This window comes from Geotrypetes seraphini, chromosome 5 (assembly GCF_902459505.1).
Source record: "Geotrypetes seraphini chromosome 5, aGeoSer1.1, whole genome shotgun sequence".
In the NCBI taxonomy this organism is placed as follows: Eukaryota; Metazoa; Chordata; class Amphibia; order Gymnophiona; family Dermophiidae; genus Geotrypetes; species Geotrypetes seraphini.
This window is the reverse complement of record NC_047088.1, coordinates 224,216,866-224,242,942: the sequence shown is the minus strand read 5'-3', so window position 1 is coordinate 224,242,942 and position 26,077 is coordinate 224,216,866. Positions and strand designations below refer to the sequence as shown.

At 45.1% G+C, this 26,077-nt stretch overlaps 1 protein-coding gene across 4 annotated transcripts in view; it reads left to right on the top strand.

Annotated features, from left to right (window-relative positions):
* Positions 1-26,077, top strand: part of EPC2 (enhancer of polycomb homolog 2) — a 265,601-nt gene that overhangs the window by 40,267 nt on the left and 199,257 nt on the right. For 3 of the 4 annotated variants that reach the window (XM_033945362.1, XM_033945365.1, XM_033945364.1), the window contains exon 2: positions 22,140-22,299. In XM_033945362.1, the coding sequence (XP_033801253.1) occupies positions 22,140-22,299 (160 nt within the window). Of the gene's footprint in view, positions 1-18,075; positions 18,240-22,139; positions 22,300-26,077 lie in introns of all 4 variants that reach the window. The other variant, XM_033945363.1, reaches the window with a different exon arrangement.

Below are 26,077 nucleotides of genomic sequence, written 5' to 3'. Positions count from 1 at the left end.
TCGTTCCAAAAAGTTGGCACCAGCTTGCTGAAAATGCTGCAAAATCAACTTGGGAATGACAACTAGTGTTGCCTGATTCGCTGATTCACTTTGGTGAATTGATTCATTGTTTGAGAAAATTGGACTCACCAATTCAGCAACCAACATACTTCTCTAAGGCCTCCTAAAACAGCAGTGACGGTGGACAGTCAGCACTGGCATTGCTCTGAACGGGCTACTTGCAGCCTGCCCTGCTGGGGCCTACTCTGCCACGTCACTGATGACAGAGGGAAGTCCTGGTGGCACAGGCCTGTGAGTAGCCTGTTCAGAGCGACGCCACTGCTGCTTTAGGTTTCATGGGAGAGGAATGGGTGGGAGGGAGAGGAAAGTTGTTGCTCGGGGAATGGGAGGAGAAGAAAGATGCTGTACATGGGGGGGGGAGGAAGAATTGTTGTGGTGGAGGAGAGGAAGGGAGAGAAGAGGTAGAAATGGGTCAAAGGGAGAAATCATGTACCATATGTTTCACTCCATAAGACACACTTTTTTCCCCACCCTAAAGTGGGTGGAAATAAGGGTGTGTCTTATGTAGCGAATACCCCCCCCCACCCCATATCTTTTTTAAATCCTGCAGTCCAGCGCTGTATGGAAGGAGCTTTCAGTGATCCTTCCCTTCGCTGACTCCCGAGCTGAACTCCCAAGTTTTCTTTCTTTCACCCTGCCCCTTTCTTTCTCTCTCCCTGCCCCCATTTCTTTCTTTCTCCCTGCCCTCCCCCAAGCCACCGCCATTGGGGAACAGGCTGCCATCGCCAGGGTACATGCTGCCCTGCTGCCGCAATCGGGGAACAGGCCACCGCCAAGTTCTGAGCTCTCCCTGCTTCCCTTCCCCGTAAAGAGGATGCTGAAGCGCCGGGCCGACCAACCTTCCCATCTCCACCCAATCTCCACCCCAGACCCCACCCCCATAATAGTACTAATTGTAACACCATTTTTTCCATCCATTTTTCATATATACACACATACAATATAATCGTATTAACAACACATAATGGTTAACCACAAAATTAAAATACAGAAAGCACACTGTATGCATTTCAACATTCATTTCTACCAGAAAACAGATAACCCCATGCAAATGCAGGACCAAAAACTAAAAGTACTAATATTCAAACAAACCCTAAGATGCAAGACTCTTCAAGCAATACAACCCCCAGAGAAAACCAAACAAATGCATTTCTTCCTGAACAGACAGCAGATGCAAAATCACTAAATAAAAGCATTTCCTCTACCATTGTTGTCTCTCTCCCGCCATGTGTCTTGCTTTCTGGCCTGTCCCCCGGTGTTAGCTTCAGGCTGGTCCATGGTGCGATCAATGCAGGGTCTTCGGGCTGGCTCCCTGAGTGCTGCATTGCACAAAGCTGTGGGAAACAGCTCCTCGCGCGCATCCCACACCTCATCTGGAAGCCTTCCCTCTGACTTTGTGATGTCAGAGAGAATGCTTCCAGGTCTGGCGCAGGCCGCGGGTAGAAGCCTTTTCCCATGGCTTTGTGCACTGCAGCACTCAGGGAGCCAGCCCAAAGATGCCGCATTGATCGCACCGAAGACCGGCGGCTACTGAACAATCTCTTGGGCCCGATGGAGGTGCCGGCCCTGTGGACCAGCAGAAAATTTCTGCAGACTGGCGGTTGAAGCTGAGCCGCAAGCCGCACTCAAGTGGATAAAGAGCCGCATGCGGTTTGCGAGCCGTGGTTTGCCAACCACTGATGTAGAGTAAACGGCAATCTCTTATGCATTAAGATGGCAACACCCCTTTGCCTCCCAGTGAAGGTAGACGAGTAGACTTCCCCCACCAACCCCTCAGCAGCTTGGCATGCTCAATCTGAGAAAAGTGGGTCTCTTACAAATATGCTATATCAGTATCCAGCTTCCTGAGATGAGTCAATATCCGTGAACGCTTAATGGGAGACTTGACTCCATCCACATTAAGCATAGTCACTTTCAAATCAGCCATAACCACAGACTATCTGGATGCCCAGCTAAACTCCGCCGCAGATTGAGTATGTGATACCAACCACAATGCCCTTGGTACCTCATCCCACTCCCACACCCACCCCCCCACACCTGACATACCATAGCCATACCCCCACCCACCCCCCTCCCCCTTCCCCAGAGCATGCCTCCCCCAGCATACAATCCCATATGCACTTCCCTAGCCCACCCAGAGAGGACCTCCTCCCCAGCCAAAAAAACTCACATTTCTGCATCCCATCCAAGAACACAACTGCAAAACCAAATTGGAGAGCCCAGCAAGACCCCAGTCAAATTGGGCCACAGGCAGAGAGCCGATAGCCAAAGCAGATTGGAGTTCTCGCAGAGTGAAGGCCCCCCGGCCCCCTGCAGAGTCCTCCAGCCAACAGCATACAGTCCAGGCAAATGCAGGTGCACAGGGGTCAGGACGGTCGGAGAAAATGGAAAAATAAAATCTCCTAAAGCTGATATCGATTGAGAGATATCCTTTACAAGAAAATTATGAGATAAAATACCATTGGACCTACACGGCTTCTTAATAAAGACCCGTGACACATAGCACCATTCCGGTTTAAGAAGATTAGAGAGAGAGAGAAAAAAAGTTCCTGATAAACACGCAGCTTTTATCTTCCACATGAATTGGCGGAAAAAAAGGAAAAACGAAGCCTGCCCTTAGGTTAGCAGCGAAGAAGAGATCTGACGATCGGGAAAGGAGAATTAATATTTCAGAAGATTGTTAATGCCTTTGTAATTAAAGACCAGTCGGGCTTCCACTCGCTTGGGACCGGCTCTTTTACATCTTACAGGAGGATGAGAAGTGACTACGTTTCCTGCCAAAAACGCAGAAGTGAGGGGGGGGGGGAAACTTCAGCTGTAAGCTAAAAAAAGGGGGCCACCGAGTGGACTTTTATTGTTTTCCACCCACTTCTTAAGTCGATACTATCAGATCGAGCCACCTCAGAAACATCCTGGAGTATATAAGAGGCAGCGCTGGGACGGGAATGGTGTAGTTTTGAGGGACACTGCAGGCATCTTGCAAACTTTTCCACGCCAAGAAGGTGCTGCTGCAGAAATATTTGGAAGGGAGGGACTTACCCACTCGTCGCTCCTCCTGGTAAAGTCCATAGTCAGGTAACTCCTCGCAGTCAGTCACAAAGACGTCTTCTTTGGAGAAATACTCGACGCTGTTCGATTCTCCCCCCTTGTACCCTTTCAAGTTTTGCATGATCTCCACAATGAAACTCAGGAGCGTTTGGTCTTCGATCTCCGTGGTCTCGGTCCTTTCTTTGCACTATCCAGCCGACAGCATTAAAAAGGCTAGTGCTAACACCGGAATCCGCAGCGTGTTCATTCTGGTTCCACCAAAGGTGAATTGGAGCACTCCAGTTTGAGCTCCTGTTATATTTAAGGGAAGAAAACAAAAAAAAGGGGGGCAAGAAGAAAACCATGAGGCGTTTTGGATGCTGCAGTGCTGCTATAGAGACAACAGGCAAAGAGGCGACTTTTGCGCCGATTGTCAAATTAGTCTTTTCGCTAAACCCCTAAATACACAAGATATTTCCATTTGGAACACCTTTTTCAGAAACAACTATTTCTCATGACCAATCCGCAGATGCTATAATAACTGTTTATTTAGAATTAACTACCTTAGTTTCTTATTTTAAAAAAAAAAATTTTTTTTTTACTTTGAGTTTGGAGCATTAGTTTCTTATTTTAAAGCATGCACTCTATATATTTATGGCCACAGTAAACCAGTTTAACTCTGAAAATACTCTGCATGCATCTGCTTCCCTGGCTGCAAACGGAATACCGTCGTCTCAGACGGTCCCTAGCATGTGATATAAGAGAAATGCTGTCTATTCCATGTAAGAGAACCACTAGAGGTAGAACTCTGTCCCCTTCTTCTACCTTACCTTTGCTTCCCTCAAAGGTGGATTACTTTTTGCGATCACCTCTCCCCTGGCTCCCCTTTTCCTATTTGCTAATAAGGAAGAATCAAAGAGAGAGAGAGAAAAAGAAAAAAAAAAGTCAAGCAGCCCCTGTTTTTTGGAAAGCTCGGTTGGTCTTCTTTTTCCTACCTGCCCTAGCACACAGCCGACCGGAAGTCTTCCCGATGTCAGCGCTGACGTCGGAGGGAGGGAGGGCTTTGCTTAAGTCCTCCCTCCGACGTCAGCGCTGACATCGTGGAAGACTTCCGGTTGGCTGTGTGCTGCGGCAGGGCAGGTAGGGAAAAGAAGACGAGCCTTGCGGCTTGAGTGCATCGAACCCCGCAGGATCCCCGGGACCCTAGGAGGCGTCCCCATGGGATCCCCGGGACCCGAAGGGGGAACCTGCGGGTCCCGTGGGATTCCCGTCGTCCCCGTGCAGCTCTCTAGTCCAGAGAAACATAGAAACATAGAACATGACGGCAGAAAAGGGCCACGGCCCATCTAGTCTGACCACACTAATGGCCCACCCCCTAACTACCTCCATGAAGAGATCCCACATGCCAATCCCATCTTTTCTTAAAATCTGTCACGCTGCTGGCCTCAATTACCTGTCGTGGAAGATTATTCCAGCGATCAACCACCCTTTCGGTGAAGAAATATTTTCTGGTGTCGCCATGAAATTTCCCACCCCTGATTTTCAACGGATGCCCTCTTGTTGCCGTGGGTCCTTTAAGATCCTCTTCCACCTCGATACGGCCTGTGACATATTTGAACGTCTCGATCATGTCTCCCTTCTCTCTGCGTTCCTCGAGTGAGTACAGCTGCAACTTACCCAGTCGTTCCTCATACGAGAGATCCTTGAGACCTGAGACCATCCTGGTGGCCATTCACTGAACTGACTCAACTCTCCGCACATCTTTTTGATAATGCGGCCTCCAGAATTGTACACAGTATTCCAGATCGGGTCTCACCATGGATCTGTACAACGGCATTATGACCTAAGACTAAGATGGTTAAGGGGCTGGAGGAGCTGCCGTACAGCGAAAGATTAGAGAAACTGGGCCTCTTCTCCCTCGAACAGAGAAGATTGAGAGGGGACATGATCGAAACATTCAAGATACTGAAGGAGATAGAATTAGTAGATAAGGACAGGTTGTTCACCCTCTCCAAGGTAGTGAGAACAAGAGGGCACTCTCTAAAGTTGAAAGGGGATAGATTCCTTACAAACGTAAGGAAGTTCTTCTTCACCCAGAGAGTGGTAGAATGCTGGAACGCTCTTTCAGAGGCTGTAATAGGGGAAAACACCCTCCAAGGTTTCAAGACAAAGTTAGACAAAGTTTTTCCTGCTGAAAAAGAACGTGCGCTGGTAGGGTTAGTCTCAGTTAGGGTGCTGGTCTTTGACCAGAGGGCCACTGAAGCAAGGAATTCATTCAGTCTCTCTGACTACTCAACCAGCCTGTCTTAACTTTTCCAGATATTTTTGTCTGTCTTTCTCTTTCTGCAATCTTTTGTAGTTTATGAAAGCTAACCTTTTATTCCTTACTTTCTCAGCTACTACGTTTGAGAATCAAAGTGGCCTTCTTTTCCTCTTAATTTTACTTACTTGCCTCACAAAAAGGTCTGTCACCCTTAAAATAATTCCTTTCAGTTTTGCCCATTGCATTTCTACTCCTTCCAAATGTTCTCATCCAGACAACAATTCCTTGACGTAATCCCCCATCCGAACAAATTTTGTTTTTTTTAAAAATCTAGAACAGGAGTGGGCAACTCTGGTCCCTGAGGACTGGAATCCAGTTGGGTTTTCAGGATTTCTCCAATGAATATGCATTAAAAGCAGTGCGTGCAAATAGATCTCATGCATATTCATTGGGGAAATCCGGAAAATCCGACTGGATTCTGGCCCTTGAGGACTGGAGTTGCTCACCTCTGGTCTAGAACCTTCACTTTTGAATGAGCCTTCTCTATACCTGTCTCAATTTTAAACCGTACCATGCAGTGATTACTGGATGCCAGATCATCACTCATATTAGATCAGAAACACTTTCCCTGTTTGTAAGCAGTAAGTCCAGTGTGACCCCTATCCCGCAGTTACAGTTAAGATGATACACTTGGCTGCAACATTGCTGGATCCAAGCCTGAAATGTCATGTCTAGTGCAATAGGTGTGTCATTCCCTAGTCAAGGGTTCAGCTCTGCCTGTGTGGAGGAGAAGCTGCTGATAGGCCTGTCCCTTGTGGTACCTGTTAGCCAGCCTGCAGAAGCCTATTATTTGGAACTTGGGGTTGTCCCCTAGTAGCATTGCTTACCTACTGCATTTAAGAGGTTTGAGCGCAGGCTGTTAGGCATGCATAGGAGGCTCAGCAGGGTCTCGCAGGGTGCCAACTTCATTTTGCCTTACCTCTTTTTTGCACATCTATGGGTCTGTAGGGGTTGGTGGCTTAGACACCAGTCAGATTGGCAGCCTGAAGATTCAGCATTGGAAAGACGTTCTGTTTGAGATAGTGATTTTGTCTCCCAGATCCAGCTACCTTTGGAGCTGAGGCAGGCTGCAGCACATTGCCAGTAAGGCTGCTACGGATTATGAGGAAAATCAGGGGGCAGAGGGGTCTGCAAATGTTGTTTTTGAAAGTTTCTGACTGTTCCCTGATGTTTCCCCACTCTAAAATCTTAAAATTGCTAGGTTTTTTGGGGGATGTATATGTGTGTGGGGTTCTTTTTTTAGTGCTTTTGAGGCATTTTTTTGTGCCTTAGACTAGTATGTTATGTTTTTTAGTTTGTCTTTTTGTTACTAGATGTTCGTTGCCCCATTTTATGTTTTATTTTATTGTACAATGCTTAGAATTTTATGATAAGTGTTTTATCAAATTTTATATAAACTATGAAACTATGCCAAAACACTGCTGTGGCAGCCATCTTGGATTTCATGATTTTGTTTTCAATGTTCTCCAGAAACTTCAAATCGCGCAGAGGTGCGCAGATAGAAGCTTTGCTCTTATAAAAAGCTTGCTAGCCAAAACAACTCTGTCCGCATGGCACTATTTCCAAGTGCTTGGGTCCATGGCGGCCACAATAGATGTGGTTCCTTGGGCGAAAGCTCACATGCATCCTTTCCAAAACACATTTTCCTTAGCGCAGCAGCAGATGAATCTAGAGACTAGTGGGATAGCTCACATCGACCAGCAGGTGGAGATAGAGAAACTGATTAACAGGTGGTCTTATAGACTGGCATTCCTCCTGTCCATCCAGTATGCTCTATCTCCCAGCAGGGTTAGTCGCTATTCATCTAGCTCCTGGATTCTGGCTGTGCCGGGTGAATTTTATATAAATTTTAATTTCTTCTGTTGAGATTTTTCTCTTAAGAGAGAAAGGGGTGTCTTGCTGAGCGGTGCCAGCTTTGGGAGCTACACCTGGGCCCACCCAGGTCCCTTCTCTACCCTTCCCTCCAGTGGATTGAAGGATTTCCGTTGGGCTCTGGTTTTTCTTCTTTCCAGTTTAAAAAAACAAAAAAAAACAAATTTAAACAGAGCCTCGCTGTGCTGTGCCTTTGGTCAGCTTTCAGTTTACAACTGCCAGCCTTAAGTTGTTTGATGTGGTGTTAGGTGGAAGTGTTTGGGTGAGTAGAAGTTTCTTGTTTGCCAGTGTTTGCCGCGGTTTGGCTGATACCTGATAGTTTTAAGAGGCAGCATCGTTTGTTTGGCGGGCTTTCTCCATTTAAAAAAAAAAAAAAATGGCGGCTGAGTTGGTTAAACGGTGTTTGCGCTGTGGGAAGCGCAGAACACCGTTAGGGCTGTGCTCCGCCGGCTGTGCTGGCGCACCAGCCGAAGATGCATTGCTACCAACCAGTGATATTGAGTTTTCCCGCGCTGGGGAGGCGCGCTTGAGCTCCTCTTCCCTCGCGGTCGAGTTGGCTACGCTTCAGGGTGCGTCTGCGTCTGAAGGGAGTTCGGTGGCTGTTGGAGTGTCGGGAGCGTTGGGGGAAGATGCGGTTTCGCTCCACTGTGCGGTGCAGGCCAGGCCGGCGGGATTTGGGCAGGGCTCATTTTCGCCAGAATTTATAATGTTGATGCACCGTGCCTTCCTCTTGCAGAGCTCTCAGCCTGCTCAGGTTGCGTTTTTGAATGTTCCTTTGCTGCCTACTCCGGCTACTAGTGTTACTACTGCTCCTACTGCTAATGTTTCCCCTCCTGTACAGTCTCAGACGGCGAAGCACTGCAGACTTGCGCCCGCGGATGAGGGGACCCTGCCTCGGTCTCCCCCTTGTCTCTGTCTCTTCCAGAGTCGTTAGAGGAAGGTGAGGTGACGGAATGGGACATGGAGGAGCCGGTTGGTAGGGACGTGGATGATCCTTCCGCGCTCCGTCTTTTTCACAGGGAAGAACTTTCCTCTTTAATTTCTAAGGCTTTGCAGGGGTTGCACATCTCGCAGAAGGATCCGCAGGTTTCTGGGTCCGCGAACCCCCTTATGGCAGGGACTCGAAAGCCGCCTAGATCCTTTCCGGTTCATGAAGCCATGCAGGAGCTTATTGCGTCGCAATGGGACACGCCTGAGGCCAGTCTGCGGGTGTCGAAAGCCATGCGACAGTTGTACCCTATTGCTCCGAATGAACTGGAAAAATTTAAGCTGCCTAGGGTTGACGCGTTGGTGGCCGCTGTCGCCAAAAAGACTACCTTGCCTGTTGAGGGGGGTGTTGCGCTGAAGGATGTCCAGGATAGGAAGATTGAATCTTCGCTTAAAATGTCCTTTGAAGTGGCAGCGGTCACCTTGCAAGCTGCAGTTTGCAGTTCATATGCTGCGCGGGCATGTCTGCAGTGGTCTCAGGTATTGGCGGATAATATGATGGAGTCCGGGAGTTCTGTTCCCTCAGAAGTGGCAGATCTGGAGTCTGGTCTGGCGTATTTGGCGGATGCCTTGTATGATATTATTCGTGCTTCTGCCAAACAAATGTCTCTGTCCGTGGTTTCTCGCAGATCTTTGTGGCTCCTTCATTGGGCGGCGGATGCGGCGTCCAAGCTTCGACTCGTGAAACTCCCTTTTAAAGGTCGTCTGTTATTTGGAGAGGATTTGGATAAGTTGGTGAAGGATTTTGGTGATACCAAAACACAGCGGTTGCCGGAGGACAGGCCTAGACCTCCTTTGAAAACCTCATCTGCCAGACCTTGCTTCAGGGATGTTAAGAGATATAGGCCGGGTAAGCCATCCTTTCAACCCTCTTACGATTCCTTCGCGAATTCGAGACTTAGATTTTCGCAAAAGAATTCCTTTCGTGCGACGAAAACCTCAACAATTCAGCCAGCCCGTGCTCCAGCAAATCGCAATCCACAATGACGGTGTCTCGGCTCCCTCTGCCATTCCCTTGGGGGGGGCTGTCTGCCTTTCTCGCGGAGTGGGCCAAGATAACGTCAGATCAGTTGGTTTTGGACATTATTCGAGACGGTTACAAGTTAGGGTTTTCCTCTCCCGTCGCCGATTCTTTCTTGGTGTCCCCGTGCAATGGGGCGGCCAAACGGGACTCGGTGCGTCTCACTCTTCAAGTGCTTCTGGATCTGGGGGCTGTGGTACCGGTTCCCCCGGAGGAGATGGGGCTCGGCAGGTATTCCATTTACTTCATTGTGCCCTAGAAGGGGGGGTCAGTAAGACCAGTGCTGGATCTCAAGCGGGTCAACAAATTTCTCAGGGTCCGACATTTCCGGATGGAGACGGTTCGTTCAGTAATTGCGGCGGTTCAACCAGGGGAGTTCCTCACATCTCTCGGTCTCAAAGAGGCTTACCTCCATATACCAATATGGCCTTCGCATCAGATATTTCTTCGGTTTGCGATCCTAGGCCAACATTATCAGTTTCGGGCGATGCCCTTTGGTCTAGCCACGGCTCCATGCATCTTTTCGAAGGTGATGGTAGTAGTGGCTGCGTTTCTGCGCCGAGAGGGGATTCGAGTGCACCCTTACTTGGACGACTGGTTGATCCGTGCCTCTTCCAGGCAGGAGAGTTTGTCGATTACCCAGAAAGTGATATCTCTCCTTCAGTCTTTGGGGGGTGGGTCATAAACTTTCCCAAGAGCTCCCTGACCCCGTCCCAGTCGTTGGAACATCTGGGCGTCCAGTTTGACACTTGTCGGGGGAAGGTGTTTCTGCTCCAGGTCCGGGGAGAGAAGTTGCAGTCTCAGGTTCGTCTTCTTCTCCAGTCGCCCAGACCAAGGGTTTGGGATTATGTGCAGGTTCTGGGCTCGATGGTGGTGGCTCTGGAGGTGGTCCCTTGGGCTCGGTTCCACATGAGGCCGTTACAGAAGTCTCTTCTTTCCCGGTGGTCCCCAGTGTCTCAGGACTACGATCGGCGTCTCCGGTGGAGTTCCCAAGCTGCCATCAGCATGCAGTGGTGCTCAGTGAGGTCTGTCTGTTCAGGGGCATACCGCTTGCGACGCCGGATTGGGTCGTGGTTACGACGGATGCCAGTCTTCTGGGCTGAGGAGCCCAGTGCCTTCCGTCCTCGGCGCAGGGAGTTTGGTCTCAGGAGGAAGCGCAGTGGTCGATCAATATGCTGGAGTTGAGAGCGATCAGGCTTGCGCTTCAGACGTTTCAGTCCCTGGTTCAGAACCAACCGACAAGGGACTTTTTGGACAGTGTCACGGCGGTGGCATATATCAACCGGCAGGGGGGTACCCGAAGTCCTCAGTTAGCCGGCGAGGCGATGGTCCTGTTTCGATGGGCAGAAGTTCATGTTCCTCTTCTCTCGGCAGCGCACATTGCAGGTCACGAAAATGTTCAGGTGGACTTCCTCAGCAGAAATCTTCTAGATCCAGGTGAATAGGAGTTGTCCGCTCGGGCGTTCGACCTGCTGGTCCAACGGTGGGGTCTTCCGGAGATGGATCTCATGGTGTCATCTCGCAATGCGAAGCTTCCTCGGTTCTTCAGCAGGCGGAAGGAAAGGGGGCTCGGAAGGGGTAGACGCGTTGGCTCTTCTGTGGCCTCTGGGTCGTCTTCTTTATGTGTTTCCTCCTTGGCCGATGATAGGTCGTGTTGCACCGCATTTTTCTCTTTCCGGGCAGAGTGATCCTGGTGGCTCCAGATTGGCCGCGTCGTCCGTGGTACGCGGACCTGATACAGCTGTCGACGGGCGATCGGTTGACATTTCCGATGACTCCGGACTTACTGACGCAGGGTCCGATATCCATGGAAAATCCGTCCCTCTTTGGTCTTATGGCCTGGCTCTTGAGCGGTCGCGGCTGAGGCATAGGGGCTATTCGAACTGGTGATTTCCACTCTTCTTCATGCCAAAAAGATTTCTACCTCTGCCTCCTATGCTAGAATCTGGAGGGTTTTCGAGTCTTGGTGTCATGCTCAGGGTCTTTCGCCCTTCCGGGCGTCCCTGTCGGCTATTCTTTCCTTTCTGCAGGAAGGCGTCGCCAAAGGGTTGACCTATAATTCCCTGAAGGTTCAGGTGGCGGCCATTGCTTGTTACAGGGGCCGGGTGTCTTGTTTAGCGCTTGCGTCTCAACCTGATGTTGTGAGATTCCTGAAAGGGGTTCACCATATTTGACCTCCTCTTAAGAGAACCTGTCCAGAGTGGAATCTTAAGCTTGTCCTTGGGGGGTTGCAGGTGGCTCCCTTTGAGCCTTTGTCCAATGCTACTCTGAAGGATGTCACGTTGAAAACGGTATTTTTGGTGGCCATGGTGTCGGCCAGAAGGGTGTTGGAGTTACAGGCTTTGTCTTGCCAGGATCCTTTCTTGCATATTTCGGATGCTGGTGTGTCTGTTTGGATGGTGCCCTCCTTTCTGCCGAAGGTGGTTTCTTCCTTTCATGTGAACCAGTGTTATTCCTACAAGCTTTTCGGCGGGAGGATTGGGGGGAACACTTCTCTTCCTTGCGTTTCCTTGATGTGCGCAGAGTTGTTCTTCATTATTTGCAGGTTACAAATGACTTTCGTCGGTCGGTTCACCTCTTTGTGGTGTTCACGGGCTGGAACAAAGGTATGGCTGCATCTAAGGCTTCCATTGCTCGTTGGGTCAAAGAGACGATTGATGGCGGGGAAGCGGTTGCCGGAACAGCTTCGTGCCCATTCGACTCGCCGGATGGCTGCATCTTGGGCAGAGTCCGGTGGTCTTGCCTTGGAGGAGATTTGTCGTGCGGCTACTTGGTCTTCTGGGAATACCTTTTCGAAGCATTACTGGTTGGATGTGGCAGCCCGTGCGGAGGCTAGTTTTGGCGCTTCAGTTATTGCGGAGGCGGCATTGGCTTCTCACCCTGTTTGAGTTTTGTTTTGCTACATCCCACTAGTCTCTGGATTCATCTGCTGCTGCGCTAAGGAAGGAAAAATTATGTTCTTACCTGTTAATTTTCTTTTCCTTTAGAAGCAGCAGATGAATCCAGAGCCCCACCCTTTCTGCAGACAGTTTGTCGGTTTTCTGTGTTGCACGATTCAGTTGTGTTATTGTTGGTAGTTGTATTCTGAATTTTACTCTTTGTACTTCGTTGCTGGAAAGAAGTTTTTTTGACTGCTCGTTTTTCCTATTCCTGGATGCTTGAGCAAGGAGCGTTACTGTATGGACAGGAGGAATGCCAGTCTATAAGACCACCTGTTAATCAGTTTCTCTATCTCCACCTGCTGGTCGATGTGAGCTATCCCACTAGTCTCTGGATTCATCTGCTGCTTCTAAAGGAAAGAAAATTAACAGGTAAGAACATAATTTTTCCATCATTGCATTAGTCCCCTCAGACAAATTCTTCTGCAGATGTCCCTGCCCTGGACACCGGAAGCCTGGGTCAGTATGTACTGGTGGCTCTGCCTTAGTCGCTAACTAAGGACATACCCATACACATAGCTTCTTGGGTAATTGTGATGACAGATGCTAGTCTCATCAGCTGGGGAGCTTACTGCAACTGTTGGAGTCCAAGTAGCAGGCAGGACTCTCTTGTTTTAGGGTTTGAGACCGCATATCTACATTAGCGTCTCATCTGGACATATCCAGATTTCTAAAGGGAGCACTGCGTATCAGGCCCCCTGTAAAAGCTTCATTCCTTTCTTGGGATCCTAATTTGGTTTTGCAGGGTCTCAGCAAAGCTCCATACAAACCACTGAAGGGAGTGTTCTTGTTTGATCTGACACTTAAAACATTTTTTCTGGTGGCCATCACCTCAGCAAGAAGGGTCTTGGAGTTACAGGCTTGCTCTTGCAGAGATCCTTTACTTAAATTTACCGAAGATGGAGTCTTTGCACACCATTCCTTGTTTTCTACTAAAGGTGGTTTCAACATTCCTTGTCAATCAGGAAGTCAGATTGCCAGTGTTCCAGTCCATAGGTTCAAAGAAAAGGACCAGATTCTGAAGAAGTTGGGTGTTAAAAGGGCACTTCTCTGATATCTCAAGGTCACCAACGAGTTCAGGCTGTCCATCTTTTTGTGCTGACAAATTTGGCTAGACGTGGTACATTGGCTTCCAAGGCTGCAGTTTCCAGATGGATACATAGGGCTTTTATGTCATCATACATTGTTTGTGAGAAACAGTCCCCTGTTTCCGTAAAAGTGAATTTGAGTAGAAACATGGCTTCGTCGTGGGCAGAAGTTGGGTGGTCTCCCCCGAGGAGATTTGTAAGGCAGTGACTTGGTCCACTCTACGTACATTTTCCAAGTTTTACAAAGTGGATATGGTGGCAAGGGAGGACTCTGCCTTTGGGTCCTCAGTGTTTCGAGCTAGTGCTGTGATCCCACCCTAGATTTCCGGGACTGCTATTGTACGTCTCACTCGTCCAGAATGACACACCTATTGTAGTAGAAAAAGAGATTAGGTTCTTACCTTGCTAAAATATCTAGTAGATAGTTGTCATTCTGGACCCCCACCCTGTCACTTATTTCCTGTGCCTGCCTACTGTCTTACTCAGAATGTTCTTTTTCAGACCTGACAGTTGGATGCTTTGGGGTATTATTAGAGCTCCATTATTGTTTTTGTTTGGCATACTGCTTGTGCTGTTAATTGTTTAACATGTTTGTTATAAGTTTAAAGCAGAACAGACTTGTTCTTCAGGGAGTTTCCCTGTATTCCTCCTTCACATCTGCTTCTAGAAGGGGCTATTGCCTGTTTTGGAACTAACTGTAGGGGGGCAACAGAGCCCTCTGTGAAGTAGGAGGGATTAAAAAAACAGAGTAGATTTCTTCTGCAAGGTTTCTGAGCACTAGGGATATATGCCACTCATCCAGTATGACTCACCTATCTACTAGAAAATATATTAGCAAGGTAAGAACCTAATCTAAGGAACAGTCCAAGGAAGAACTAATTAAACTAAAGGTTTATAGACTGTATCTTCTTTATACAGATAGAATACAACTTGGTTTACAGTAAGATTAATAATAAAAAAAGAGGAGGAAGGAAGGGCCATAAACATACTATAAACATTGAGAGCAGATTAAGCTGTAGTTGAAGTGCAGCCAATTGCTAGACTACCAGCAAATCATCTAAAACAAGAAGAATCGGAGACAGATTTTTTTTTCCCAAGATTTATCCACGAGCCAGGAAACAGCTTCGGTGATCAACAAAGGAATTCTGCATCTCTTACTACCTACTGACAGATGTCCCATTTGTAATCGAAACTGACATGTTGCCTGTTCCCTGCATAGAACTTCTACCATCAGCACATTATCAAAAAGTTATTTTTCAGCTGCAGTTCTAACAAATGTGGAATGTAGAACAAAACTGCACTGAGCTCTTGCTCTGTAGATGGTTTATTACTTTGACACAGTTTGAAATTATTATTTTCTCACATTCCATGTTAATAAATAATGGACATGATATTTAGCCGGTGGTGATCGGTGTTTTGCTGACCACTGGCAGCATTATACCCGGAAATTCACTATTGGGCCGTATTTAGGCTTTGCCATTGAATTTTCAAGTATGTGGTGCCAGCAAAAACATAGCCAGTGAAGTGCGATATTAAGCATCAGGGTGGATTTGATTTAAATCATATCGATTTAAGTCATGATTTAAATCACTAGTCAGAAATACTCGATTTAAATCCATGGTTTTGTACAGAAAGACTCATTCTTGCTGGTATAATCTTAATTTTTTGAAAAATAACATTTCAGAATAGTTTTATAGTTACCATATATACTCGACTATAAACTAGGATTTTTGGGCCAAAAAATTGGCCCAGAAATGAGGGTCCTGGTTTATTGCAGGGTGCTGCCAGGTTCTGAATCATGTCCTTCCTCCCAATCCTGTCCTACCTCTTCTGCCGATCCCTGGTGGTGCAGTGGGCAGGAGCGAGCTTTCTGTGCTCCTGTCCCGCTGCTAACCCGGTCGGTGGTGGCTACCATGATATCCGGTTTCTTCTGCCGCTGAGTGGCAACGAGTAGGAGCGCACTTTGGCACTCCTGCTCGATTTTGCGGGAGCCAGTCAAGAAGCCGCTTATTGTCGACCAGGAGCGCCAAAGCGCGCTCCTGCTCATTGCCACTCATCAGAAGAAGAAACTGGATCTCGATGCAGCCACCACCGACTGGGTTAGCAGCGGGGCAGGAGCACTGAAAGCTCGTTCCTGCCCGCTGTACCTCTGGACCACTAGGGATTGGCAGAGGAGGTAGGAGGGCAGGGAGGGAGGACAGGGTGCAGAGGCTGGGTGATGAGTGTGGGAGGGAAGGAAGGAAGCCAGCTGCTATGATTCTCATAGCTACAAGGTGTCCAAGACAACCCTGGTTCTCTCTTCTCCTTCATCTGAGTGTCTTGGAACCCTTACCTCTGCAGACTTTCCCAATTTACATTCACTAGCTCTCTCAGCTTGGTACCTCTCTCTCAGTGAGTAAATTAATTCAATCTCTCCGCTCCAGTATTGGCTTTCATAGACGCTGCCAGGAAACCGTCCACACTGTTACCATTTCAAGTGGATCCATATCACCCTATGGTGTAACCAGCATACTTTGTTTCCAAATATGTGTCCTCTGTTATAGGTGTTGGACTACCTCTTGCATCTCTCCAGCTCTGGACTAAAGAACACTTCGGTGAGGGTGCACCTAAGTACCATCAGTCCCTTTCACATTCCTCTCAATGATAAACCTCTGTTTACACACCCATTGGTTTCCAAATTCCAAACCCCCAATCAAGCCTTCTCCAGTTGCTTGGAACCTCAAATTTTAGATATGAATTGAGGTTCATAAGAACATAAGAAGTTGCCTCCGCTGAGGCAGACCAGAGGTCCATCTTGCCCAGTGGTCCGCTCCCGCCGCTGCCCATCAGGCCCATTGCCTGAGCAGTGGTCCCTGACTAGCTCTATAACCTATCTCCACTCCTATCCCTATACTTACCTCTTCTCCTATCCCTATAGCCTACCTCTACACCTATCTATCTTTTAATGAACCTCAATTCATATCTAAAATACCTCATAACACTTCACGTCCACTTCGGTCATCATATCAAAATCTCTTATCTGTTTCTTCCTTAAAAATAGTAGGCACGAGAAGATCAGACATGTTCTCCGTAATGGGCCCTCAACAGTGGAACTCTCTGCCACAATATATTAAAAACGAAAAGGATCTTACACTTTTTAAAAAATCGCTAAAATCTTATCTTTTTAAAGATGCTTTTAACATTTAAATTTACTATAAATTTAAAATGTGCTCTAGACTCAACCCCCTCCATTTCCTTTTGTATTTTCCTTGCTTGTCTATTTCTTCTAAGATAAAAATTGTAACTTTTCCTCCTTCCCTCCCTTCTCATGTTTGTATTAAATTATAGAATCTTGCTATTTGGTTTGTTTTTATGTAATTTACATTATTTTTAAAATTTTGTTCATCGCTTAGTAATTCAAATAGGCAATTCATCAAATGCTAATAATAAACTTGAAACTTGATAAACTTACTTTCAACTTTAATGAAGCCACCATTTGAGCCACTGGCATCTTCATCACTCAAGTATCTAACATGGAAAGTGGTCTTATTAATCTATATCTCTTCAACACGCTGAGTCAGTGAACTCCAAGCACTAGTTTCAGATCCATGTTATACAACATTCTACCATGACAGAGTTGTCCTTTGTACTCATCCCAAATTCCTACCAAATGTAATTTCAGAATTTCATCTCAACCAGTCTATAGTTTTGCCTGCCTTCTTTCCACGACTACATTCCCATCCCGATGAATCTGCTCTCCACACATTGTATTGTGAACATACTTTAGTTTATTAACTAGATCGAACAACTCCTCATTGAACCTCAGCTGAACTATTCCTCTCATTTGATCCTAACAGACAGGGAGCTCATGTAACCAAGACAACAATCTCTACATGGTTAGCAGACTGTATTTCCTTCTGCTAGGTTTGAGCTGGGTTACCGTTGGAAGGTCACGTCACAGCACATGAAGCTGTAGCAATGGAAGCTTTAGTAGCTTTTCTCCATTCCACTTCTATTGAGAACATTTGTAAAGCTGCCACCTGGTCCTCAATAAATACATTCACATCCCATTACTGTCTGGAGACTCATTTCAGATGGGATAGTTGGTTCGGCCAAGCAGTTCTACAAAATTTATTCTCTGTTTAGATGCCAACTTCTTCTATTCCTTTTCTACTAGCCAGGGAGTCCCATCTGTGAGAATATGCTGCCTGCTTGTCCTGGGATAAAGCACAGTTACTTACTTGTAACAGGTATTATCACAACCCTCCCTCCTCCACTAGTTGGCTTCTTAGGTTTTTTACTGAACTGATGGTCCCTTGAGCTGAAGTTGGGAGGGAAGTCATTCATGCTTGCGCAATTCGGGCGGTCTTGAGACTTCTAAAGAAGTTAATGAGAGTACACTTTAACACTGTTTGTACTGGGGTTCCATGAATGATGTCGACCATCTGTGAGAATATCTGCCTGCTGTCCCTGGATAACACCTATTACAGGTAAATAACTGTGCTGTATTTTTTACTCAAGGTGATGGTGGCTTTCCATGTGAATCAAGCTTTTTCCCTTCCAGTCTTTGCTGATCGATTGGGGTTAGAGGAATAGAAGTGTTTACATTGCTTGGGTGTCCAGAGAATCTTTCACTGTTACTTGACTGAGACCCAGGAGTTTCAGCGTACGGACCACCTGTTTGTTTTGATAAGGGATCATTGTAAAGGCGAGGCAGCATCCAAGGCTACTATTGCACTGTGGATTAAGGAGTCAATGACATCTGCTTATTTGTTACAGGGCAGTGCGATTCTTCCGTTTTTAAGGGCAGCTTCTTGGGCCAAGTACTACTTGGTTTTGCCTCAGAACATCTATATGGAAGCAGTTTGGTCTTTTTGTATGTCATTACAAACTGGATGTTTATTCCTGTCAGGATGCTGCCTTTGAGGGCCCATGTTTTGGAGGTAGGTTTCTGGAGTCCTAATCTTGATGGACTCTGCTTTGGTACTGTCCATCTGTGCCGGTCTGGAGGCACACACTGGAAGGAGAAATTAGGTCTTACCTGCTAATTAATTTGCTTTCCTTCAGTCTCTCTAGACTGGTACAGAGCCCACCTGTTCTTTGTCTCTCCTGCTTATTTTTCTTATCTGTACCTTGGTTTGCTCTGAATTGTAAGGGACTGGTTGTTAGGCCAGAGATTAAATCAAACCCAAAACTGAGGTTGAATGATATTTGGCCATATGGGGTATGATGCTGCTCTTCTACTTTGCTTTTGTATGGAGCACATGACTTGGTCACATATGTAGTTGGGGTTGTCTGGACTATTCTGGAATTGACCAAGTCAGGCAGCAGAGATTGAATGATAATTTGACCATTTTAGTTATGATGCTGCTCTCCTACTTTGCTTCTGTATGGAGCACATTAAGTGGTCACTTATGTAGTTGGGGATGTCCTTTGGAAAGTTGTCTGGACTATTCTGAAATTGATCAGGTCAAGTAGAAGCAGCTCAGGTGCCTTGAGTTTTTTGAGAGAGGTTTGGCTATTCTTTCCTTTTCCTTGGAGGGACATCTTCTTGTCTAGTCTGTGACTGGCTTCCATGGGATTGCAAAGTTTGCTTATAGGTTGTCGGAACTCAGTGGTTCTCAGTCTCCATCTGCTGATAGGAGTGCATAATACCCATCTATGCTGGTCTAAAACAGTGTCTCGCAAACTTTCCAGCCAGTGGTACACTAAACCCAGTTCCCTGGCTGGAAGGCACCTGAAAATGCGCTGTCTTCGACGCACGTGATGCCATTGCGTCGATGTCCGCACATGTGCAGAGGCCCATCTGCTCGTGACCCTCTTCGGTGGAGGGATTCAGGAGGAGGGGAGGTGCGGGGAGAGGAGGAGAGATGCCAGCGAGGAGGAGAGTCATCAGGATGTGCCTCTTGCTTGTCAGCTGGCGCGGATGACTCTCTTCCTCGCCCATGTGTTGTGGCACACCTGAAATCTCAGGAGGCACACTGGTGTGCTGCGGCACACAGTTTGTGATACACTGGTCTAGAGGGACTAAAGGAAAGCAAATTAGCAGGTAAGACCTAATTTCTCCCTGTTTCTCTTTCCTCAGTGTTCCACTGTTAAGAATCTGTTGTTTCTATATAACTTTTTGTCCACATACTGTTTCTGATTTGCAGTTTGTTATTTTTAGTAGTTGATAATCTATTTTCCATGTGTAGCTGAGGTGAGGGATTCTGTTAACATGTAGGTTGTGTGTAGTAAGCTGTAGCAGTCTGGCTTATCTCTGTGCAAGGGGCATCAGAGATGCACCTACATAGCAAATTGTCTGTTATAAGAACTAATGCTCTTAAAAACAAAGGAAGAGGACAAGTGTAGGAGCTCATTAAGGGCTCCTTTTACCAAACTGCAGTAATGCTTTTTGCCATGGGCCACTGAGGTAAATGCTTCGACGATCATAGGAATTGAATGAGCATCAGAGCATTTACTTTGCCAGCCTGCGGTAAAAAGCTCTACCATGGTTTGACGAAAGGGACCCTAAATCTCTGGTATAGACTACTCTACAGAAAATCCCCATGTGCAGGCCTAATCATTTGCTCCTTCCAAGAATCTTTTTTTAAATAAATTGCTTTTTCGAGGAAAAAAAATCTATCTAAAGATAGATTTTCTATTTAAGATAACATTATTGTCCAAAAGTTATACATCATGAAATAAGGATTGTTTTTTTAATTGTGTAGCATGAGGCTGTATATCATACAATGTTTATATTTTTTAGTAAATTAATTTCATTAATCTATTCATAATGTCATATGCAATTTTTCTGTCTAGAAGATACAACATTATCACAGATGCTTGGTTTTGCATTGCACTAGATTGATCAGGCAGACACACCAGTGCACTACTCCCATGTTCATGGCTACTTATTCTTTTGTGAGCTATAAAATTTATTCTAGGATTCTCAACTCGTGAGTCACAAGTGATTTCCCTACTATGCTGTAAAGGTCTTATCAGTGAATTGTAAAGTTTGGTTACCGTATTTTTCGCTCCATAAGACGTACTTTTTCCACCCCCAAAAAGGGGGTGGAAAAGAGGGTATGTCTTATGGAGTGAATGTTCTGCTGCAGCTCGTCGTCACCCCGTCATCCCCTCACCGCCCTCTTACTTGCTCGCCACTGTCAGAAAGGAAGAGAAGGGTCGGCGGCGTGCAGTCGGTCCCACAAGTCTTGCCCCGATGTCAATTCCTGTCGGAGAGAAGGTCCAGGCCAGCCAATCGCTATCCCAGACCTTATCTCTGACGTCAGAATTGACGTCAGAGGAAGGCTTGTGGGCCTGATTGCAAGCCGCCGGCCCTTGGTGGAGTTGCGCGTAGGAGTCGGCAGCCGCTTTGCCCTGTTGGCAGCGGCGTCGGGTGTGCTCTGTGGTCCAGGAGTGTAGGAACCTCGTTTTGAGTGCATTGAGGTCAAGGAGTGCAGGAGTCTAGTTTTGGTCAGAGGAGGGATCTTCAGGCTCCTGAGAGGTGGGCAGTGCTGCAGTTCCTAGGGTGGGACCTTGAGGATCATTCCTGTGGCAAGTTCAGGGGTGTGTGTGTGTTCGGTGGGGGGGGGGGGTAGCTTGGTGCTAGTGGCACTGGTGTTTGGCCTGGGAGGTGAGCCTATGGTTATTTGGGGTAGTGGGGTGTTGATAGGTTGGGGTTTACCAGGGTTTGGTGAAGGGTTTTTTTGTGCTTTTTATGGTGCCTGCTAAAAAGTCTGGTTCCAGAGGAGGGAGGGGTGTGGAGCTCATAGGGGTCATTCTGCAGCAGTGGCAGTGTCTGTTGGCAGACCAGGGAGGAAGAATTGGGGTGGCAGGGAGGAAGGAAGGCTTCGTGGAGTTGCGGCAGCAGTGGACGAGTGGCGGACCAGGGAGGAGGAATTTGCGTGGCAGGGAGGAAGGCATACAGGCTTCGGTGTGGGAGGGAGGCAGGCTGTCAGGCTTCAGTGCAGGAGGGAGGAAGGACAAAGGCTGGAAGGCAGTGAGGGGGAGGGGGCAAGAACTTGGGAAGGAAGGAGGGAAGGAATAGAAAGAGACAATTGTTGGGCCTGAGGAAGTAAGAAAGAAAGAACTATCTAGTATAACCAAAAAACACCAGACAACAAAGGTAGGATTTCAATTTAGTGATCAAAATCTGTCTGCTGCAGTATATTTGTCTATTTTTTCTATGGGGCTGGGTTCAGAGGCACAATTTGGCTCAGAATATTTTTTTTTTCCTTGGTTTTCCTCTAAATCTAGGGTGCATCTTATGGTGAGGTGCGTCTTATGGAGCAGAAAAATATGGTATATTGTATCTGTGTTCATCATCCTTTTTTCCCCCTTTGGTAATATGGTAATAATGACATTACAACATCATGTATGCAATTGAACATAAACCATGAGCTCTTAATTTCAGACAAATGAAACCATCATGAAACCAGATATGATGATCATTGTGAATTGTATTTATCTTTTAATTGTGGTTTATAGGAGTGTGCTGTCCATTTCATGTTATAGGGCTGGATATTTATCCAGCCCTATAACACTGCAACCATTTTAGTTTGAGCACCAGCATTTAAATTGATATGTATATTTAGTACTATTATCTGTATAATTTTTCAACCCCTGCCTTGCTCCAAACTCGGCTCCTTCATATATGAAGGATAATAATAGGCAGTTCAGATTTTGGCCTGGTATTATCTGTATCAGAATTGAAAATCTATGGATAAAGAAAGTTACATATTCACTGGCTTGCTGTTTAATGTGTAACTTCTTTAGAATATTGACTCATATACTGTTTTCTGCTATTATAGGTTGAGGCATTCTGAATAACTTCAAACTTTCAATTTTATATCTTTCAGGAGCATCATTTACAACGGGCTATTTCAGCACAACAAGTTTTTAGAGAAAAGAAAGAGAGCATGGTTATTCCAGTTCCTGAAGCAGAGAGCAATGTCATCTACTACAATCGCCTGTACAAAGGAGAATTTAAGCAACCAAAACAATTCATTCATATTCAACGTAAGTTTATTAGATATATTGTTTTCAGATTTTGAAATCTTCAATTGCAGCTTAGAGTTATTGCTTATTGTATATGAAATTGATGGGAATTTAACTTGTTTTACATTTTTAATCTCAAATCTAGCAAAATATATTTGTCATTAATTTTCTTATAAATTTGTTGGTATTAGTCAAACTGTAGATGAAAGTTTTAGCGTATTCATTTTATAGCATGACTTTTTTTGCATTTGTTTTGTTGTTTGCAGGTCTCCCTGATATGTTCATAAAACATATAAAACAAGTTGTTAATTTGTTGAGACCTATTTCATGTTTGCCCTGAGATTGATAGCATAGTTGTCGATACTTTTTGGGTTTCTGCCAGGTACTTGTGACTTGGATTGGCCTCTGTTAAAAACAGGATGTAGGACTAGATGGACCTTTGGTTTGATCCAGTATGGCTATTCTTGTGTTCTTATCATTATGGTTTTTGTTAATGACATGATTATGAATGAATGAAAGAAAGATGTCTCTTAAATGGTTGTCATCTATCAACATATTGCTGATAATTATTGTATTTATGATTTTTCTGGGACATTTTATAGTTTACATATTTTATATCTATGGTCTGTGTCCCAGAAATGTCAGAGAAAGACCATTTAATCATGAATTAATAATGTGCATGACTGTTGGACGGACTGGATGGACTGTTCAGGTCTTTGTCTGCCATAATTCTACTATGTTGTTATGTAATTATTTTGAAAGAAATTAGCTTCACAATTAACATGACTTTGAATTGTATATGAAACTTGGCATTTAGAATTCAGGATATTAAAGTAATGTTCTTTGCCATTGTAGAGAGGAGTACTTTAGCTTTTCTTTTTATACTGTATCTCTTTTTTATGAATTGCAGATGGACAGCAGCTCCTTATTATGATAACTTCATGGAATAGACTAAAAGAAATAACCCAAAGGCTTCTTAGCAAAACTAGTGACATTTGTAGAAGGAAATTCACTGATTTGAATAAACAGAGATTTTCTAGGAATCATTATCTTACTAAAGAGTTTCAGATTCCTGAAGGTTAAAATTTCAAGTGTAAAATAGAGTCAAGCTATGCATGAATTTTATGTCATAAAATGACCTCTTCAAGTTCAGGTCATTTTAAGATGGGCTAATGGTAGAACCATCATCCTAGTTTCCTGCTGATTGGTGTAGTTTCCACGCTACTGAGTGAATTGAGTTGCCACATAAGCACTCCTGCCATTTGTGAGACGTGCTAAATATACAAACTTTACATGTAACTCCTGTTGCATTTAAGCTTGTGTAAGATTTGTTAGTGATGTGTCAAAGCTCACCAAAATTTTGCTAAACTAGTAAAAAAAAAAATAGCATTATCTTGGTAGTCTATTTTTGTGTGTATTAAAACCAGAATAATGGTAAGGACTGGAGTTCATCACAGATGAAGCAGGCATAAGTGGGCAGTTAGGTTGTATCATGTCATTAATTGTTGATGTATTTCTGTATATATGTGCTTTCTGTTCTTTGCATCGAGATGTTACATTTTAATTTTCAAAAGCTGTAATTTTAAAGTCAAAATGTTTTGAGAAATTCATTGTATTTGATTGATTTTGGCCTATTAAAAACTCCTTTGACCAGCTTCTGTAGTCTTTTTTTTTTTTTCCTCTTGAAAATATTTTCACACGTGGTCTGTGGTGTTAACAGAATTGTCTGTCAGAACTGAATTAGATTGCAGATTTAAATTCAACGTAAGGGCTTTTCCCCCACCTTCAAAAATGCTTGTGGATATTGACAGTTTTGAATTTTACAATATGGCAGTAGATAATTTTACTTAGGGATAAATTTCATAAAGAATAGTGTCATTGTCTCAGATATTTTCACTGCCCGCTTATTAACATTCCACAAGACTGAGATCTGGAAGTTTGAGTTAATTGCATATAATTATGAGGGCAGAATGGTTTTAAAATTATCCAGATTATTTAAATTGAAAATGTTCTCCTAAACTTCTTACTAGTTAGAGCTCATAAAATACTATGGAATGTAAATAGGATGCAAACTTCCTAACTTCTCTAAAAAATTTCTTCAAGTCTTTAGAGACCACTATTAGTTTTGAAATTTAGAAGCAGTTGTGAGATACATGACCTCTGGTCCAGCTGTTTCACCTTAGCATTGATTTGTTTCACTCCAGTCTTCTGGTCTCTGAGGAAGACTGCTGCTACTACTTTTCTTGGTTATCTACCATAGAAACATGATGGCAGATAAAGGCCAAATGGCCCATCTAGTGTGTCCTATTTCTTCACAGAGCTCAGGTTCTTGCATTTCACATTGTTTGACTGAAATGTGGTGAAGTATCTTGAGCTATCTGCTTCTTTTGATACGATTGGTAGCTACCTACTCCTTGATATGTTGTTCTCACTTGGATTTTGGTGCTGTATTGTGTTTTGGGTTTTTGCTTCTCTTTCCTATGATAGTTTAAACAGAGAAAAATGAAAACATATTAAGGCTATACAGTTTTTAGTCTGCCTACCCATGCTATCTACTAGCCCTTCCTCTCCCTTAGAGATACAATGTACTTGTCCCAAACTTTCTTGAATTCATATACATTTTTTCATCTCCATCACCTCCACTGAAAGGCCGTTCTATGCATTCATCACCCTTTCCATGAAAAAGCATACTTCCTTAGCAATAGATGAATCTAGAGACTAATGGGATATCACACATCTACCAGCAGGTGGAGATTGTTCCTCTTGGATGGGATCTCTCCTGGCCATTTAGTATCTACAGCAGGTGGATGATGCCATTCCTCAAGCTCCTGGCTTCACTGACTGAAAATCAGTCAAATTCACTGAAAAAGTGAATTGCACTACTGTTCCTACGGCTTCAGTTAGTGCAGGGGTGTCTGGCTGAGCAGTGCCAGCTTTATGGGTTACACCTGGGCTCCCCCAGGTCCCTTCCCCACCCTCCCTCCAGTGATTGAGGGTTTGCTGTGAGTCTCTGCATTTTTTCTTCTTTCCCAGTTAGTTAGTTAAAAAAAAGAGACCATTTAGAGCAGTAGTCTCAAACTCAAACCCTTTGCAGGGCCACATTTTGGATTTGTAGGTACTTGGAGGGCCTCAGAAAAAAATAGTTATTGTCTTATTAAATAAATAACAATTTTGCATGAGGTAAAACTCTTTATAGTTTATAAATCTTTCCTTTTGGCTAAGTCTTAATAATAATAATATTGTCATTTATAGCTAAAGAGACATATGATCAAGAAACTGTTTTATTTTACTTTTGTGATTATGATAAACATACCGAGGGACTCAAAATAGTACCTAGCGGGCCGCATGTGGCCTCTGGGCCGCGAGTTTGAAACCATTGCTGTAGCAGATTCTCTTTTACTGCTATCTTTCAGTTGATATACCTCAAGACTGTCTTCTCCATATATATATTTATTCCCTTGGTTCTCTGATTGCCATCTTTATGCTGATGACTTCCAGATCTGCCTCTCCACACCAGAAATTTCACCAGAAATCCATGCCCAAGTTTCAACCTGCTTGTTTGACATATGCTGCCTAAATGTCCCACATCAACCAAAATTGAACATGGCCAAGACTGAGCTTATCTCCCCATTCCCATATTCCCCTCTCCTCTTCCCCATTCTCTATTTCTGTGGCTAATACTCTCATCCTTCTTGTCTATTCAGCTCATAACTTTGGGGGTACACCGACCAATAGCAGTAAAGGAAGATCCACTACAGCATAAAGTATGCTCTTTCATGGAAAGGGCAAGAGGATGCAA